The 17873-nt window shown below is 38.3% G+C and overlaps 1 protein-coding gene across 5 annotated transcripts in view; it reads right to left on the minus strand.

Annotated features, from left to right (window-relative positions):
* Positions 1 to 17873, minus strand: part of astn1 (astrotactin 1) — a 342836-nt gene that overhangs the window by 272188 nt on the left and 52775 nt on the right. For all 5 annotated transcript variants that reach the window (XM_018695889.2, XM_018695888.2, XM_018695887.2 and 2 more), the window contains exon 2: positions 8519 to 8700. In XM_018695889.2, coding sequence (XP_018551405.1) covers positions 8519 to 8700 — 182 coding nt within the window. The remainder of the gene's footprint in view (positions 1 to 8518; positions 8701 to 17873) is intronic.

Raw genomic sequence — 17873 nt, forward strand, 5'->3', positions numbered from 1 at the left:
CCTTGATTCTAGTTCCCAGTGAACTCTACTGGAGTGATGGAACATTATTCTTCCAAAAGATATTCCCTCATTTGGTGTTTTGAGGACAGTGGTAGAGAACACTGTCTAACACATCACATCATTTTCATACCCATCAAACTATTAAGTGACCCCTCATGCCATATAGATGAGGACATCATCATCCTGTTTTTCTGGTCATTTTCCAAGGTTTTTCTTCTCATTTATCCCCTGTCTGTATTAAGATATAATTAAGTGGTCGCCCGCAGACCAGAAGGTCGTGGTTCGATCCCCAGCTGCTCCAGGCCACATGCCGAAGTATCCTTAGGTAAGATACTGAACCCTAGATTGCCCCCGATGTATCACTGGAGTGTGAATGTGTATATGTTAGAGGGCACTTTGTATGTATAGAACAAGTGCTGCATGAATGTGTGTGTGTGAATGGGTGAATGTGACCTGTAGTGTAAAGCACTTTAAGTGGTCGATACGACTAAGAAAGCGCTACATAAGTGCAGTCCATTTACCATTTAAGTTGTTATGGCAAAAGCGTTAGCAAACTAGCAGTAGGCACAGACCAGCACTGCGGTCATTTGGTGTCATATGTCTGGCCACATAACATTGACCTTTATGTTATCTCTACCTTTAGCGCTGATCTAGACCAACTCAGGAGTTGGTGTTATAGTCACTGAAAGCTTTCACTAACTCTTGCATTATCAGCTCTGGAATGGTGATGAACTGCGGTGTGCATTAAGAAATAAAAGAAAGGCTGATTAGGCCTGATAAAAAGTTGCTGGAGCTCATTTCTAGCTCTTTAGCTGATAAATGCTCCACTATGTCCACCAGCTAGTCGCTAACTGTGTCTCTCTGCTGTTTGGTTCTGAGCAGGTAGTGTGCAGTGGGTTTTTGTCTGAAAACATTTGCCTGCTGCTTCTGGAAATAAGGATGAACTGCAGCTAAAAGATGCTAATATGCTCATTAAAGCTGAAGGGAACTGCAGTGTAGGGATACTTCTCTGTCGGTTTGGCAAGCTGATTTCAGACCTATCAACTGCTGGCCAAGTCTCTTATCTGTTTATTCATATTGGTCTGGTGTTATGCCCATTGAAAGTGATTGCAGCAAGAAAAAAAAAAAGACTTGACCGATCACAGTTTGGCAGGTGGGTTTAAAATACTGACTTACTTAACTATCAAGCTTCCTAGCTACATCTGTGTGTTTTTTGTCATCATTCATTGATTCAGACTGCTTTCTGTCAAGAGCTTGCCACTTCTTGTTTTTCAGGTTTAATTTGTGACCCTCGCTCTTAAACTTTGTATGATGTACTTGTATTTATCCGAAAAGAAGCATAATTCCCCTTAGTACATTACCAAATTTTACCTGTTGATGGTTAAATTCTCTGTTAACAAATGGTAATTTCTAAATCACCTACTTTGCTCTAAGTCTCTTGCACTCCTTATGCCATATGAAGAACAACAAACGTGCCTTCCTTCAGTCTTGATACTCATTCTGAACTAATGCAAACCTGTCATTTTTTATGTAGTCTATATTTACTTATTGTGTTTAACTGGAGTCCTCTCTGCTCCCTGCTGATTTTTAATATATAATTACATTTTTTTTTAACTGTGCTATGCCTGGGGGGGGGGGGTTTGTGTTATTAACTTCTGTTTGTCTAATACATTGTTCTTGATCTCTTTGTATATTGTATTACATTTTTGCTGATGAAGTTGGAAAACACACAACACAAAAAATGGCCATAAAATTGATGACAACTTTGAATGAGATCAACACAGCACTACAGGCTGTTGTAAGTTGATTAGTGGATGTGACAATAAAGTATTCTATCAATCATCATGAAAAAAAACTGCTCCTAGGAACTGCTAACACAGCTTCAGTGTCAAATGAAGATAACAAATTATTTACTGTAATTTGATTGATTAGTGAAACTTTAATGTATTTTTTTTTTTCCTACTGAAACAGCGATTTTCATTTTGTTGTTTTCTTTTTGTGAAAAACCCAGCCTATGGTGCTCTGTTGTCTGCATCAGAGATTCAGAAGCACTGCAAACAGGCCAGGCATTTGGGCTGTGTGCCTTCCCCAAAGCCCATAGGGAAGCTATGGATTGGTTTGTCTCGCTCTGCAGGCTTTTCAAAAACACGGCATGCTGTGATGCTCAGAGAGCAGCTCTGGAGGCTGGGATTTCAGATGGGACTACTGCTTTACAAGTGGTCAGGGCCGCATTGATTTAAGATTTATATGATCAATGGTATCAACACATGCCTTAGGAGGGTCACCACATGAATGTCAATATCCCATGAGCTGGGCTGTGTCACAATGACCATCCCCTTCTGTAAACTGCCACTATATAATGGTGTGAGTGTGAATCCATGTGTCTTAGCAATAATTATTCCATTATATGTTCAAGATTTTCCAGAGATTACTGGGAAATATGAAATGAATTATGGTACAACATAGAGTGCTACCTTTGATTCTTATACACAAATGAAATAAATGATTATCACACAAAAAAAAGGATGAATTCATCATATCAATAGTTTCCACTGTCTTTCAGGAACTAAACCATGTTTTACGGTAACAGAAGTGTAACAGAATGTTAAAATATTTACTTGATGTAAATTTTTAAGCTGATTTGACCAACTATGTTTAAATTTGGTTGTGTGTCTGGCAAAATAAATAACTTTTTTTAAAAGTAAAGGGAATTTTGTCTTTCTACACCAGAGGTTTAGTACCAGCATAGAGGGCTTTGGAATATCATCACACAGGGAGATAAAATTGACAGAAAATATAAGTGTAAGATTAAATTAAGAAGCTACAGCCTTGCAGACTTGCCATAGTTGCGTACACCCACAGGAGATTAAAAACAATAGTGCAGAGCCCTGAGACACACATATGAATTTGAGAGCTATCCTTTAATAAAATAAAAGGGCATTCACACATTTTGTAAGGCCCAAAGGAAGCTTGTCATAACATGAAACCTGTTGGTTTCAGTGATGTTGGAGGAGTTTTTCTTTCCTTTATATCTGACTTTCCTGTCTTCTTCCACCTGCCATTAAGCCTTTTGATTCACTGAACTATGGTAGTGGCCATATTCCAGGGCGAGAACTGCATTGTCCACATTGTTTGCTTTCACACTAAAATATTTCTGCACTGACTAACCCCTAACTCTCCCCCTAACCCAAACCCTTACCCAAAAGGCATTTTATGATACACAAAAAGATGCATAGATATGACATGCAAAATGTCCTTTTGTCATTCAGCTAACCATTATTTTGTATTTTTTCTGCAAGTTTTATTTGCCGTCATGAAGGTCTAAATGTTGTTTCAAATCCTTTTTCACACTGAAAGGAAAATTTAAAACTTTTATTTATTCTATTAATTCTAAAATTAGTCAGCAAGTATGGAGTGCAACTTCCCCTGGTTGTTAAAATGCCCAGAGAAAAATAATTGACAACATGACCTCAGTATCTTCAAAGGTAAGTACACCATAGACTGATGTTAAATGTCTTGTAAGTGCTTTTAGTTTGTGGATACATTCATTAGAAATATTTCTTCTCTGTGTGGATACAGACTGTAGCCTTCAGTAATCATTACAAGTTTTTAAAAATGTATTTGCTGTTGCAAATTAGTAAACATATTTAGTCTTAAACATATTCAATTATAAGGCCACCACCACAACCCTCCTGTGGACCACTGGCACTCACAGCTCTGTCAGATTGTTGCTCTCTCCCCATCTAAGTCAACATGTTTCAGCTATTCTCAGATATTTAATGAGTAGATGTAACATCTGATAGTTATTAAGAATTACACAACTGTGGGTACATATGTAACTCTAGTTTTAGCATCTGTAGCAGGTGGTAATGGCTCATGTTTCATACATGGAGCATGACAGAATAGGGGGTGTGAATGAATGTTGAACAAGGTGAAATTTTGCACTATACACACACGGGAAAACACTATAAACTACTAGCTTAAAAATAGCAAAGGTAGCATTGTTACTGTACTGTTTCTACCACTACTAATCTCAGTTCAACACACAAAATCTTTAACACTCCATGATGGCAGGGGTAGGGTGTGGTTGAGGAGGGGTGAAGGTGACGTCACCTCGTACCTCTGGGAGAGTGTGTCCCAGAGTATATAAAGATTTTACACCTAATTCTTCTAAGTCAATGGAAAGAATTACTGGAATTTCCCACTTTTTAATGTTTCAATGAGCAGAATAAAATGGGCCTAGGATCAGTTGGTAGTGTAAGAAAGTGACTGTACATGTAAATTTACCAACCCCCAAAAAGTGGATTTATTGTTAAATTACTCTTCAAAGCTACAGCATGTCTGTCAAAGTTCTTACTCCGGCGAGCACAAAGCAGGCTAAAACAAAGGAGCAGTCTGGCAGTATCTGCTACCGTTAACATCAGACACCATACGGCTCTGACAGACTCGACTGCTCCTTACCTTTTGGGTTGAGTGGGCACAGTGTGGGGCTATTTTCACACTACTGGTCCACAGCAAACTTGTATCTCGAGGGCTTCCAGACAGCTGAGGTAAACCAAATCTGACCATATTGCCCAAATTCTGCACCATCCACCATCATGGACAATGTCATGAGGCCTGCAGCCTATTAGCTATTCTATTGTTAAGTCTTCGATACCTGCTATTGAATTTGGGTTTTACTATGATGCTTGCACAAATTAAACACTTACTTTATGGCCTATGAGGAAAAAATAGAGAAACAACAGGGCTAACAGGGGAGGGAAAAAACATTAAATCTAACCCCTAAGTTTGAAAAACATATTAGTCTCTCATATAATGTAATTGACTTGGTTTGGTGTGGTCTGTATGTGATGATTGGATTGATCCATCGAGGCCCTGTGGCAAAACAGCAGCTGATTAAAATTTGGAAATTAAAAAGGGAGAATTGCATATGGCAATGATACACTGGAGCTTAAGTCTCAAACCAATCATGCCACACTGAATATTTGATGCTCTTTTAAATATAGAATATTTTTATTTGTCTTTACTTGACTGTGCTGGGAGTATTGGGATTTACTTTTCCTTTGTCTCTGCCTATGAGGTTCAAGCTGATGTTTAGGATGTGTGTTTGAACTGCCAGTGTCTCACCTGGTGTTGGTACTGACATACACAAGGTTAGTCATCTATTATGGATGACCAGCCACAGCCAGTTGAGGACACTACGGTCACCCTGTTGGATGTGAAAGCACGGGGAGAAGCTTTGAACCCTGCATGAGGAAGCCTCCTGCTTTAGAACAGTGCACATCAAAAATACTGGAGTGTAACAGCTGACAGTTACTATCTTCTACGTACAAATTTGGATATCATCTTCAATCCTGTATTTTATAAAAATAAAACTGAACGGACAACCTAAGTTCTTGGGTATGATTACAGCTTGGCCAGTCTGACAGATAAAAATCATATTTCTGGCCTCAGACCCCAGGTTTGGTGCAGTTCACTGAACCTGATTCCCCTTTAGGATCAGGCCCATAATAAGTCTGGCTTGTCTTCAAGCCTAAAAATGCTGGAGCCCCAACTCATCCATTAGACATAAACAGTCTCGTGGTGGGCACAGTGGCCAGGCAATGAACTGTGGCAGATTAGATGTTCTGCTTCCTGGCTGAGCATACCTGGCCAGGATGTGTAGACCTGGGACCAGTTCAAGTCAATTTCATGTGTTAAAAACATGGCAGCAGTGCTGTAAAACACAGCCCCTGAGACAAATGTTAAAGTAAAGTAAGGCCACAATAAAGTTTTTTTTTGCATTCTGTTAATAGAACGTGAATACTAATACTGATACTAATTCATCAGTTAATCAATTAATTGATCAGTAGAAATAAATAGGAAACTTTTAGGTAATTGAAGAGCCTCTGTGGGACCGACGCTTAACTTTTCTGATATTTAGTATTAATATCTATCAATATCTATGATTTAAAGTATATTTTGAACTTGTTTAAATATATTTTAGATGAAATTTTTTGTTTTTATTTTTACTACAGTGATCTTATTTTACTTTTTTTTTTTTTACTTTATTTTTTTACTGTAATACCACACTACTGTTATTTTGTTGTTTGGACCAGTCTTGAGGCCATTTTGTTGAGGGAAGCTTCAGGCAGAGACCATGTTGCTTACTCTCTCCTTCTGTGTCAAACATGAGTCATGTGTTAGAGTAGTAGATATGCAACAACCAGTGGGCTGGGGTTATGAGTGTGTATCCAATGCATTCCATTAGCCTGGCAAACTCAGTAATGAATAATTGGGTTTTTGTCAGGTTCGGGTCCCAGATTTGGCAATATCAGTTGGGTTTCATTTGTCAGGTCTTAAAGAAGCAGTCAGGTCTGGATCTTAGGTCTACAGAGAACTCTACTGGAAATGTAACTACTTTACAAAAGGCAGACAGAACAAAAACACAACACAGTTTTTCTAGTTCCATTTTGACCCACTGTACTTGCCATAGTTGTGTGCACACAGTTTTTCTGTGCAATGAGGAATTAATATTGACATTCTGGGTCCTTTTGATTTTACAACCAAATAAAGATCATCTGTTGACATCCAACTCTGATTAGACCCCATTAAACTGTGCAACGTTTGGTTGACTAAAATAACAGCTGACAAGCGTAAGAGAAATGTGTTCAAATCATTCATCATCAATCCAGATCTTTGGTGACTGAGGACATCCTGCAGAAAAATGGTGGCAGAAATTTAGGGCTATATTTTCAGAGTGCCTGCTGCTACAACCAATACCTACAAAACAACCAATAAGAATTTGATATGGATTGACACAAAATACATAGGCAAGCACAAAATTTCCAAATTGTTTGGGCAACAACAAAAAAAAAAGGTTTGTGGGACTCTATAAAATCAACTGATGTTGTGCCTTTGCTTTTTTTTGACCAGATCTTAACAAATGCTTTGGTGAGTGCAATGTTAATATTTCTGATAGAAATGACTGTCAAAGCCACAAAGACACAGGTTGAATTAAACCGAACTATCTCTTCTTTCATAATGTTTCCTCCCTGCTTTTCATTGCATAACCATATACACACATAAAACTTATACTACAAAGATTTTCTAAAATTCACAAGTGTACACCACTGCTTCTTTTTCCATACTACTGCCACTGACTGCTATTCTCCTGCAACTTCCCGTCACATACAATGGAAAGAGATCCAGTGACAGGTGTGTGCTTGAGCTAAAAAAAAAAAAAAAAAAAACGTACAGCAGCCCTCAGAGGACCCTTTTTGTATCCACAAGGAGCTGAACAAGTGACATGGCTTTGGATTTATAGGTCGGGGCCTCCAGCCGGGTGGCAAGCTGCAGTGGGGCTTGGGCATCGCAGTGGCAACACAGCTTCCATCTGTTGTCACGGTCTGCTTATATCTGCATGCTAATCCTTCTCTACCCACACCTTCATGAAAACACCCTGGTGGCAGCACTACTGCTGCAGCTCATTCAGGATGAGGAATTAGCAAAGCAGGGAGCACAAAGACCCAGACCTGAAGTTGATGGGATGTGAAATGCAGATAGAGCAGGAAGTAAAAAAGTGAGATTAGAGGAAAATCAAAGAGGTAAGAAGCAGAACCTCTGCACTGACTATCTAATTTCCACATGAAATGTTGTCACCACTCAAACCTGTGTGCCCGGTAGACTGGCTTGATGTTTGCTAATTCATGCAAAACATGCAGGGGGGGTTAAGGTCAGTTATTTGTTATTATTTTAAAGTCTCAAGGTCGTTGACATTCAGTGGGCAACAATGCGCAGCTCCCTGCCTCCGATCAGCAGATGTAGCTACTGGCAAAAGGCTCCTCAAGCTGACTAATCATTTGTGTATGCAGCTATAATATGCTTTCAATGTCTGAAAATACATATCATCCATCAAAGCACGATTGTAATGTCTTTGGGCTGGAAAAGGGCACTGAGAGTAGGTGTGGCATATCTAAGATCTAATAAATATACATTTCCTCAGGCAAGAGGAAGAAGCTGCGAGATCTAAGGATTCATTTCCTACTCTGCCCACATAGCAGATAAGGTTTGATACAGTGCAGGCATGCAAAAATCTACATTCTGCAACTGAAATGTGAAACTTTATAAATTTATGTTCCACACAGACATACAAAATTTTCACTGCCTATAGTATGCACAGTGTTGCAAAAAATGTCTTGCTGATGTAAGGGTCTTTATCTATTTTTATGTTTTAAGTACTAGGAAAATCATTGCTTAGAGTCCACCCTTACTCCCTCCATGTCTTTAGAGTTGTAACACACCCATACGTCATGCTGAACATGTCTGTTCCCTGTTGCAGGCTGCAGAACAGCCGGCTACAGTGCAAACCACGTGCACACCAGCTTTACAGAAACCAATTCTAATGAACTAAAACAATTTCATATATTTTAATCTAACGATTTTGGTTAATTATTAGAAATAGTTTTTTTTGACTATGTGAGAGGAAAACTAATTCTAATGTTATTATATAATATCTGTGAACAGTTAGGAGTTTTACCATGACAGAGATGTGCAGGATGCGGAGCTCCTCCTTTGCAGAATCGTTCGCAGGGTCTTCAGTTGGCTCAGGGAGGTTAAGGCTGCCATCCTGGTGGTGGATGTGGAAAAGCAGAGTGCCATTCTCCAGCCACTGCTGCCTCCAGCGCACCAGAGGGATGTCCTCTGAGTTCCCAGAGATCTCTGCCAGACAAAACAGAAAAACAAAGGGACTAAATGAGAAGCTCTCTGTAGCTGCAACATGCAGTTCCTGGCAACCATTACCAACATCATGACAAAGATCCACTGTTTGAGCAGTTTGTCAGAGGAGAGACATATCATGGTGTGGCTTCAGGTTCAATAACTAACATTTAACATCAAACATACACCAGCCAATGAATATGAGGTGTACATTTTTAATATTTTTTTCCAGTTTGCAAGCCATTTAGACAAGATTTCATTGGACTTGTCCACCAGGACAGTTACCAGACAGAAATATCTAAACAGAGCAGGAAGTTTCATGAATATTGGCACAGAGAGTGACAATTCCCAGATGTTGATGCCTAATCTTGTTAAATTTCATCTATAGCATCATCATGAGGTAAAAGTTTTGTGCTAATAAGGTAATTTTAGCATGCTAGCATTTTTCAGAGTTAACATCCATGTTAGGGAGGACAGAAATATGAAGACATGATTGAACTCAGAAGATAAAGATGAATAAACAGTGATTTTATGGAGGCAGTGGAACACAAGAAACACTGAGCTTTGTGTCATCCCTCAGTTCCTCAGACGATACATTCCACACTGAGCTGTTTGAAATATTAGTGATGTGTGGCAAAACACACACTCAGTACACAAAATGGAAAACATTATAAATGCATGACAGAGCTTTATGGGCGATTTTGTGTTATGTGAGTAGCAAAGATGCATCAGGCCCGTAAGTCATGAGAGGTAGGAGCACTAACTGGAAGACATAAATTGAAACAGAGATCATATAAAGTGCAACCAGGACTCCAGACTAAATCCTAACCCCAACTCTACCATTAAACTGCTCCAATATGCAGCTTCTGGAAATGAAAACTCAATGTTATTGACCACTGGAATCACTGGACTTACAGCAGCACAGAGTGAGTGGTGATATGGTGATTTACGTCATCAACATTTAAACTGGACTAAGTTTGGTTAAAAAGTTAAAACATTTCAGATTTGTAGGTTACTCATAACTATAGTGAATATATTTCAGTGTTAAGTAGGTCACTGTATGCTGAAAGATGATAAATGTTGAATCAACCCTCACATGTAAAGCTGAGATATGTTTTCAACTAAATTCAATCTAGTTTCAACCTAAACATGTTTTTTTTTTTTTTTTTTCCCCCTGTAAATTACCAAATCTTTGCTTATTGGGTAATGAACCCACTTACTGTACAACTGCATATAATGTACATGCAGTTCACTAATTACTAATAGTGATTGCATGTTTAGTTTTATACTTTAGACTACTGATGAGCTGTGGGAACTTACTGAAACAAGTAACAGCTATATGTTCTTTTTACAAAAGCATTTCAACCTATTAACCAAATTATTTACTTTGTGAATGTCCAGTTTAGCAACAATCTAACTTCATGTCCAGATATTTACCTTTTAGAATAACAGCATCGATAGCAATGTCAATTTACAGTTTTGCAAAATGAAAATGTTGTGATGTCAGCTTTGATTTTGAAGTCTAAATTGCATTAACACATAAAAATCTATTGCATGAGTCTTGCTTCTTACTAAGAATAACATATAGTGTTTTTATGCCTGAGTACAGTACATACACACCCCTCTCTGTGTGGGTCTCACACATGGGTCATAACTGTGAACACGGAGAATATGTTCAGGACTCCATATATGTCGCACACAAACATACACCTTCATATTTCACCCCCTTTCCCCTAATAACATACTATACCCAGAAGTGCATCATTTATCAGAATATTATTTCTTAGATACAGTGTGGAAAGCAGACACCATTGCATTTTTCTCCTTGACTGAATGTACAGAAATTACCCTGTTGAGGCCATTGGTCTAGGTTCATTGAGAAACATCAAAATGAAGAGAAGGTTAAAGCTGAGCATTAAGCTCTGTGTCATATTTTCCTTTTAAAAGAGAAGAAAGAAAAAGAAGAGCGCAAATGCCACAAAAAAAGTCTCAGAGCCATGAACCAGTATGTAATAATAAGTCATTGTAGAAGATTATGATGAAGTTACCTCCAAATTGTGCCAAAAGATAAACAAGGGAAGCCAGGAATATAAAAAGTAATGCAAAGTTATCAAATATACAACAAAGAATCTACAAGGCATTTAAGTGCTACATTGTGTTTTACTGTCTCATAACAAAGTATATGGGCTACATTTCTCACTGGCGTATTTTTAGTAATAGCTATTCAGCCTATTTGCATTCTGTAAACACTTTCCTATAGTTTCCATTGTTGTTAGCCAGGGCCATTAATCCCTTACAAAATTCTAATTAGGAATTTGCACATCACATCCTGTTTAATGCCACCATTTAAAGTACAGTGCTCATTTTTATACCGTTTATGGATTAGTTTGGACACTGCCACTGAAAAAGACTATTACACTAATTGCTAGCATGACCCAGTGCAGTACACAAATCTATTATCCAAATATATTATGCTAGCGCTACCAGTATACAAGCTATTAAATAATTTAAAGCTCATTTTACACACAGATGTCACAATGAACTTAACGGAGGAGCAGGCGCAAGCACCATGCAGAGCAGAAAGGGATGGTGGGAGTGCACTGAAGGGACACAGTCCATTAGCGAATATTCCATAATTGATCAAAGTCCATACTATGTACTGGTTTATTCGTGCAGCAGCAGCAGTGTAGTGATGGTTCTGGGGAGAAATCACGTCTGTAAATAATAATGAGGATTAGACCTGATCAAAAGAAAATCCCAGAACTGAGTGACTCAAGCACTAGAATTAGGACAGTAACAACAGGGAGTGTGAAGCTAGGAGAAGGCGACAGAGCAGTGCTGCGCAGAGGTAAATCATCAAACGCTCACAACTTCCAGCTCTCATGCCACAAAACCTACTTATCACGGCAAGCCTTGTGTAGAGATCTATATATAAACACAGGCTAACCCCATGCTACACAAGACCATTACACTGATTACAGCCTAAGATGTAGTTGCTAGCAAGATTTTCCTGCTGATCACAGACTTTTATACAGAGTGCAAACATTTCAGGAGCATATATTCAGATACACCACCTTTACACCTGCAAATGTGGGTCTCAAGTGATTCAGGGCTTAAGGGCTCTTTCATCTGCTTTGCCTGCTTCATCTGTGTTTGTGATTCATGCCTTAGCATAATGACACAAATGATTGAGGATCAAAGGGCAAAGCCTTGTAATTAGTGTAGTATTGCATTTAGTTAGTTAATGGGAAAAATCCACTTAACACATTAAGGTCAGTTAACTAGCCACTGGGAGTGGTACTCAGACTACAAAAACACTTGGGAGTAAAACTGGGAGCATCTAGTTTGAAATATATGGGTGTTGACTAAGCAGGGAGGATCTGAGCAAAAAAAATAAATAAATAATGCTTTTCATTGCATTATGGGAAATTTCTGGAGTTTATCAGGATATTGGCCTTCATCTATCTGATGAGTCCCCCACTGTAAAATAGTAAATCACAGGAATGTTTCTTTAATATTTATTTCCACGTCATCCTAAATACTTTATTCTAAGTAATCCTCATATCTTCATCATCATCATTTTCAAAAGAAATCACATTCTACCTATATTGAAAGCTAAATGAAACATCAGTCAAAGCATGAATGTGCACCAAACTCAAGAACAATGGAGCTTGTTGCATAGTAATCAATGAAAGTTGGTACACACATTTGTGTTCCTCTGTAACTGTGATCATTTGTGCGATGTCCTGACCTTTGATCCAAATGTGACTAATACTTTGGTTTGTAAGCAACTACCTGCAAAACTGATGTCATTCCAATCAGCCTCAGATGACACTACAGTGTAGCACCCAGCACATATGTTAGCATACTAACACATAGAACTAAAATGATGACAACAATATACATAATACCTGCTAAACTCAGCACGTTAACTTTGTCATTATCAGCATGTTAGCATGCTTATAATAGTATCTGGTTCAAAGCTACTGACTATGAAGGGCAGCCTCACAGAGCCACTAGTGTAGCTGTAGATTTTTAGCCTTGTTGTAATGATGAAGAGCTTTTTTTAATGTATCTAGTTAACTAATGCTTCAAATGTAAATTTCTAATTTCACAATGCACCTTCCATGTAAGCACTTACCTGGTCTTAAGTATTCATGGTAAGAGCAGGCATCATTAATATTTTGTGCACACAATGTACATGCAAAAGACTACAGTGCAGTACTAGCACTTCACACTGTGTGAGTGTACACCACTTTCTTTGTCAGACAGCCCATTATACTGATTACTGGCAAAGGAAACACTTGCATGCTGGATAATAGCCATAACCCTTATATAGATTATAACCTGTTTACAAACCAAAACACTTAATGCTTTTACTGTGACACAGCATTGTGTGTGCGTGCATGTGTGTGTGTTTGTAAATTGTGAGAGTATAACAAGGTTTGGCCTGACAATAACTGATGCCCTCATGCCGCAGTGAAGAGGGAGTTCCCTCTGCCCATAAATAAGATTTAAAAGTCTCGACTGGTTTTAACCTAAATGCAAATGATGTGCCACAGTGTGACAGGGCACTTTTTAAAAAGTGTGCTCTCTCTCCCCCTGGGGACTAGTTTGCCATGAGAGCGGGATTAATGAGACTGCCGCCTTACTAGCACGAGACCACGTACAGTACCACCCAGCAGAGAGGCAGCAGCAAAAAGAAAGAAAGAAAGAAAGAAAGAAAGAAAAGGGAGGAACACAAGACAAAAATACAAAGGAGATGAAGGGAGTGTAGAAAAGAGAGAGAGAGGGGGAAAGGAGAAAGTGGCCACCCACCAGCATTAAAATGGATCAAAGTAATCTGATTACGCCGCGTTATTAGTGTTGCTCCTCTGAATGCAGATTCGCTGAACCATTTAGTTTAAAGGAGTTTCAATTCCTAAACAATTAAATTGACATTGCATCTGTCTTAAGCATTTTGAAATCTTTAATCTAAGCTGTAAACAAACGGGCAGTATCAGCACAGATGATCCTGGTGCAATGCATTTTCCCTGTTCCTAATTGATTGACAGATACTGCTACAATGTGATAGATTAGCAAGAACTCAGAGTGTGTTTTCTGGCTGTCACAGGTTTGCTTACATTTACATAGGTAAATCGTACTTTGCATTAAAATGAGATGACAAATTCAGTAAAATCTTGTTCTCCCTCTCCAAGTCACGAGTCTGAAAGACCTCTGCTTATCCAAGCACAACTGATATAATTAGAAAATCCTCAGAGGGGATTTAAGAATTAAAAAATGAATCTCACTGTTGCAAGATTAATGCATCAGGATGGAAATAAACAAATTACAGTAAAGTGGTCTGTCTGGTGCAGTTTTAGGGACACGCAGGGCACTTTTTTTTTTTTTTTTTGGGGAGAATTCAGTGCTGTAACGCTGTCAGATTTTAGCACCCAGCAGGGAGGTTTTGTTCTGTCCCAGGCAATAACATCACAGCGAATTGTCAACAGTGGAATAAAATAATTCATCATATTGGAGAGTGCTTCTGAATAAGATGAGGGGCTCACTGTTAAACTGGAGCTGCAACAGATTTGTAGAGTCCCTCTGAGACCCTTCATGCTGCAGCTTAGTGTTAACAATGTCACTTGGCCATCTTTATACGTACTGTCACTAAAATAATATATTAACTGGTCAGTTCATCTAAAACACAAATTCACGTTGAATAATTGACTTCTACTTGTATCTAACCAAGCAAATAGACTGAATTCTGGATTCCTATCTCAGAATTTTCTGCCCACACCCCAAAGCAATAAAAGTAAATGAACAGATGGCCAAAGTCCTGATGTCACCTGGGGCCTAGCTGCTGCAACTGAGTGCAATCTTTCATTGAGGGGTTTTAAAATCAGTTTCTGTGACACAGTGAAACCTGTTCCTGGTTTACAATGCATATTCTTAAATGAGTATCTACTACAGTCTTTGCTGTTAGATTCTGACCCAGTAGTGATTTTCTCAGAGTAAATAATTCATCAGCATCACAAAAAGCAGACAGCTCACGAGAAATATTTTCTGAGAGGCAGTGCTGACATGAGGTGGGTAAAAGTCATTATTTAGAAAGTCACAAATACAACAAGCTTTAAGTAATATTGGCCATAATCTTAAGTGTTCCGAATACAGAGGGGTCAGAAAATATTCTCTTTTCACACACACTTAATCATGTTGCTGAATTTTAAATTCTGTCTATCAATCTACACTCAATAGTCCATAATGACCAAGTGGAAACTCAAATCTCTCACTGACAAAAGTACTCAGATTCTTAATGCAGTGCTGCTGCAGTACCACAGACTCCTAGACTTGCACTGTAAAGTAAGCAAAAAGTGTATGTGGTTTGAATGCTTTGTAAAGCCACTGTAAATCACTGTATGTGTCTGCTGTCTTGTGTTTGCTGAGAATGAGCACCTGCTGAAATACAAGATGCAAGATGAAATTAAATTGTTAACTTGCAGTTAAGAGGGTCATTTAAAGCTGAGTGGATGCAATAAGTGTTGTTCATCAAAAAATTCTGACAAAAACCAGCCTTTGTTGTTTTTTACATTTCTCTTTGTGCACAGAAACAAACAACATAGGCACATTAGCAAGTATTTAAATGTAATTTTCTAATGGAACATAGAGCATTAAAGAACAGCATGGCTGGAAGAAAACAAGAACCAAGCAACCACCTTCATATGGACTTCTTTAATGTGTTCTTGCAAATGACATGGACGTGTGTTCTCAGCTTTTTACAGTAGCACGTGAACTGAATCAAGAAAGAAACATCTGACTTGTGTTTTAACTTCGGAGAGTGACTGGAAGTTTAGATAAATAGGCAACAGGACTGAAAAAAAAACTGGCAGGTCACATAATGTCAATAGCTGGAGGAAGAAAACAAGAAAAAAAATCAATATTACATCTCTTTAAAAACATTAAGTTAAGTTCCCTCTTTGTGAAGCTCCACTGGCAGTGGTATTCCAAAGTGATGTGATAAATACATCATTTCCTGTTAGTACAAAATGGTAAATGGTATGTTGATTGATCAGTATATAGCATACTGTTCAGATGTGTACTTCAGCTTACCTAACCCAAAACCTTTCTTTAATATACATATATATTTAAGTTTTCACTTTATGAGTTGGTACTTTATCATATTCCAAATAATCTCATATCCTGTTCGGAAGAATCTCAAATATAAAAGCTGAGATGTGCTGATATGTGCTATATTGTAGTCGTTCTTTTTGAGTGACTGTTTTCAGGATCCATTTAAGGTTGATTTCTATTTCATTCATTCCATGCCACACATGCAAACAAAGATATCCAGGATAGGAATATGAGATTCATATAGACAGTCTATCACAAATAAAGCCTGGGCCCCATCTTTAACAACCTGAGGAAACTTTTGGTATGACTTACAGATGATGTAATAGAGACAGACACATTGTCCAAAGGTCACAAAACATATTCAGATGATCATAAATCTACAAAATATATAAAATTTAAAGGTTTTATTTTGTCAAAGTAGTCCCTTAACTTTCTGTCATAGCTGAAGAGCTGTGTTTATTTTGTTAAGTGGGTACTTCACAGCCCCCTCAGAAATCAGCCGCACTTCGGTGTAGTTAGAGGACGGGCTTGAAGGACGACCTTCATGTGTTCACATTGATGAATAATGATCTGGCAATGTAGTACCCAGTCTCTCCTTCATACACTTCCTCTCTCAGCCGCTGGGCCCTCAACTGGAGAATGTTGTGTTCTCCTTAATAGTCGTTTATTATTGCTAAGGTTGGGGAATTCAGAACCAACCGCTCCAAAGTAATTTCTGCTTATCGCCATGCCCTCTGGTGACCACGCGATGTGAGGATTGTTATCACTGTCTCATTGGAGAAGAATTTAGGGAGAGAATACACTAAATTCAGCGAGAGTTTATTTAGTGATTATTTTTGGGATTTAGAGTTTTTTGTTTTCTATTGTGTATAATACTGCGGCTGATTTTCCATCTGTATCTGTATACTGTGTATTATACATGCATTTATATTTGCTGGCAATAATTATCATTTAAAAAAAAAAAAAAAAAAACAACAACAAAAAAAACAGTTTACAGCAAGGAATGTGGATCATCCACAGTAACAAGGACAATTATTCAGGAAAAAAGATTTTACCAGCAGGTTTTTTTTAATATAAATCTTCATTACTGCAGGTACTGCAATTAAATACAGAGCCTCAGTAAAGCCAATGCTTCCATGCTCTTTTCCACAAGTAAGAAAACATCATTCAAATTCACATTCATCTTTGTAATAATGCAAATAACTAAAAATCCAGCCTTGGAACGTTTCCCTGATCAACAGTATGCCATGCAGCTCATCACATTTTTCTGGACAGGAGTGGAAATTTTTTATCATTTTGACTGAACTGAAATCTCTCATTTACAAAAGTATTCAGACCCTCTGCTGTGGCACTCCATATTGCAGTCAGGTGCATGTTCTTTGCTTTAATTATCCTTGAGATGGATCTTGAGAATTTGATTCACCTGTGACAAAGAATTGATTGGAAATTGTTCCCTGGGGCACTGTGGCCTCAATAATTGAAATGGAAGAAGTTTGGAACCACAACTCGACGTCCAGCCAAACCGGGCAAAAAGGGCCTTGGTCACTTCAGCACAACAATGACAGAAAGCGTACAGCCAAGAAAACACTGGAGTGACTTCAGGATAAGTCTGACTGCCCTTCAGTGGCCCAGCTAAAGCCGAGACTTAATAGAACATTTGCGGAAGGACCTGAGGATGGCAGTTCATGGGCACTTCCTATCCAATCTGACAGAGCTTGAGAGGATCTGCCAGGAACCATGGGATGAAATCCAGGTGTACAAAGCATGTAGAGACTTATCCCATGAATACTTTTGTAAATGATAGATTTCAGTTTTTGTTTTATAATATAGCTGCAAAAAATCTTTTCACTTAGTCATCGTGGATTATTGAGTTTAGATTTATGGCAAATTTACCAATTTAAAATTAAATCTACAATACAATTAAGTGCAAAAAGTGAATGGATATAATAGCTTCTGAATCCACTGTATATGGCTCAAGGTGTTTTATCTTATGCTGAGTCATTACTCAACCCGGCAAAGAAACCAGTTTTACCCAATCTGACAACATGCTAGTCAGGGCCATA

Source organism: Lates calcarifer, linkage group LG4 (genome assembly GCF_001640805.2).
Source record: "Lates calcarifer isolate ASB-BC8 linkage group LG4, TLL_Latcal_v3, whole genome shotgun sequence".
Classification (NCBI taxonomy): domain Eukaryota; kingdom Metazoa; phylum Chordata; class Actinopteri; family Centropomidae; genus Lates; species Lates calcarifer.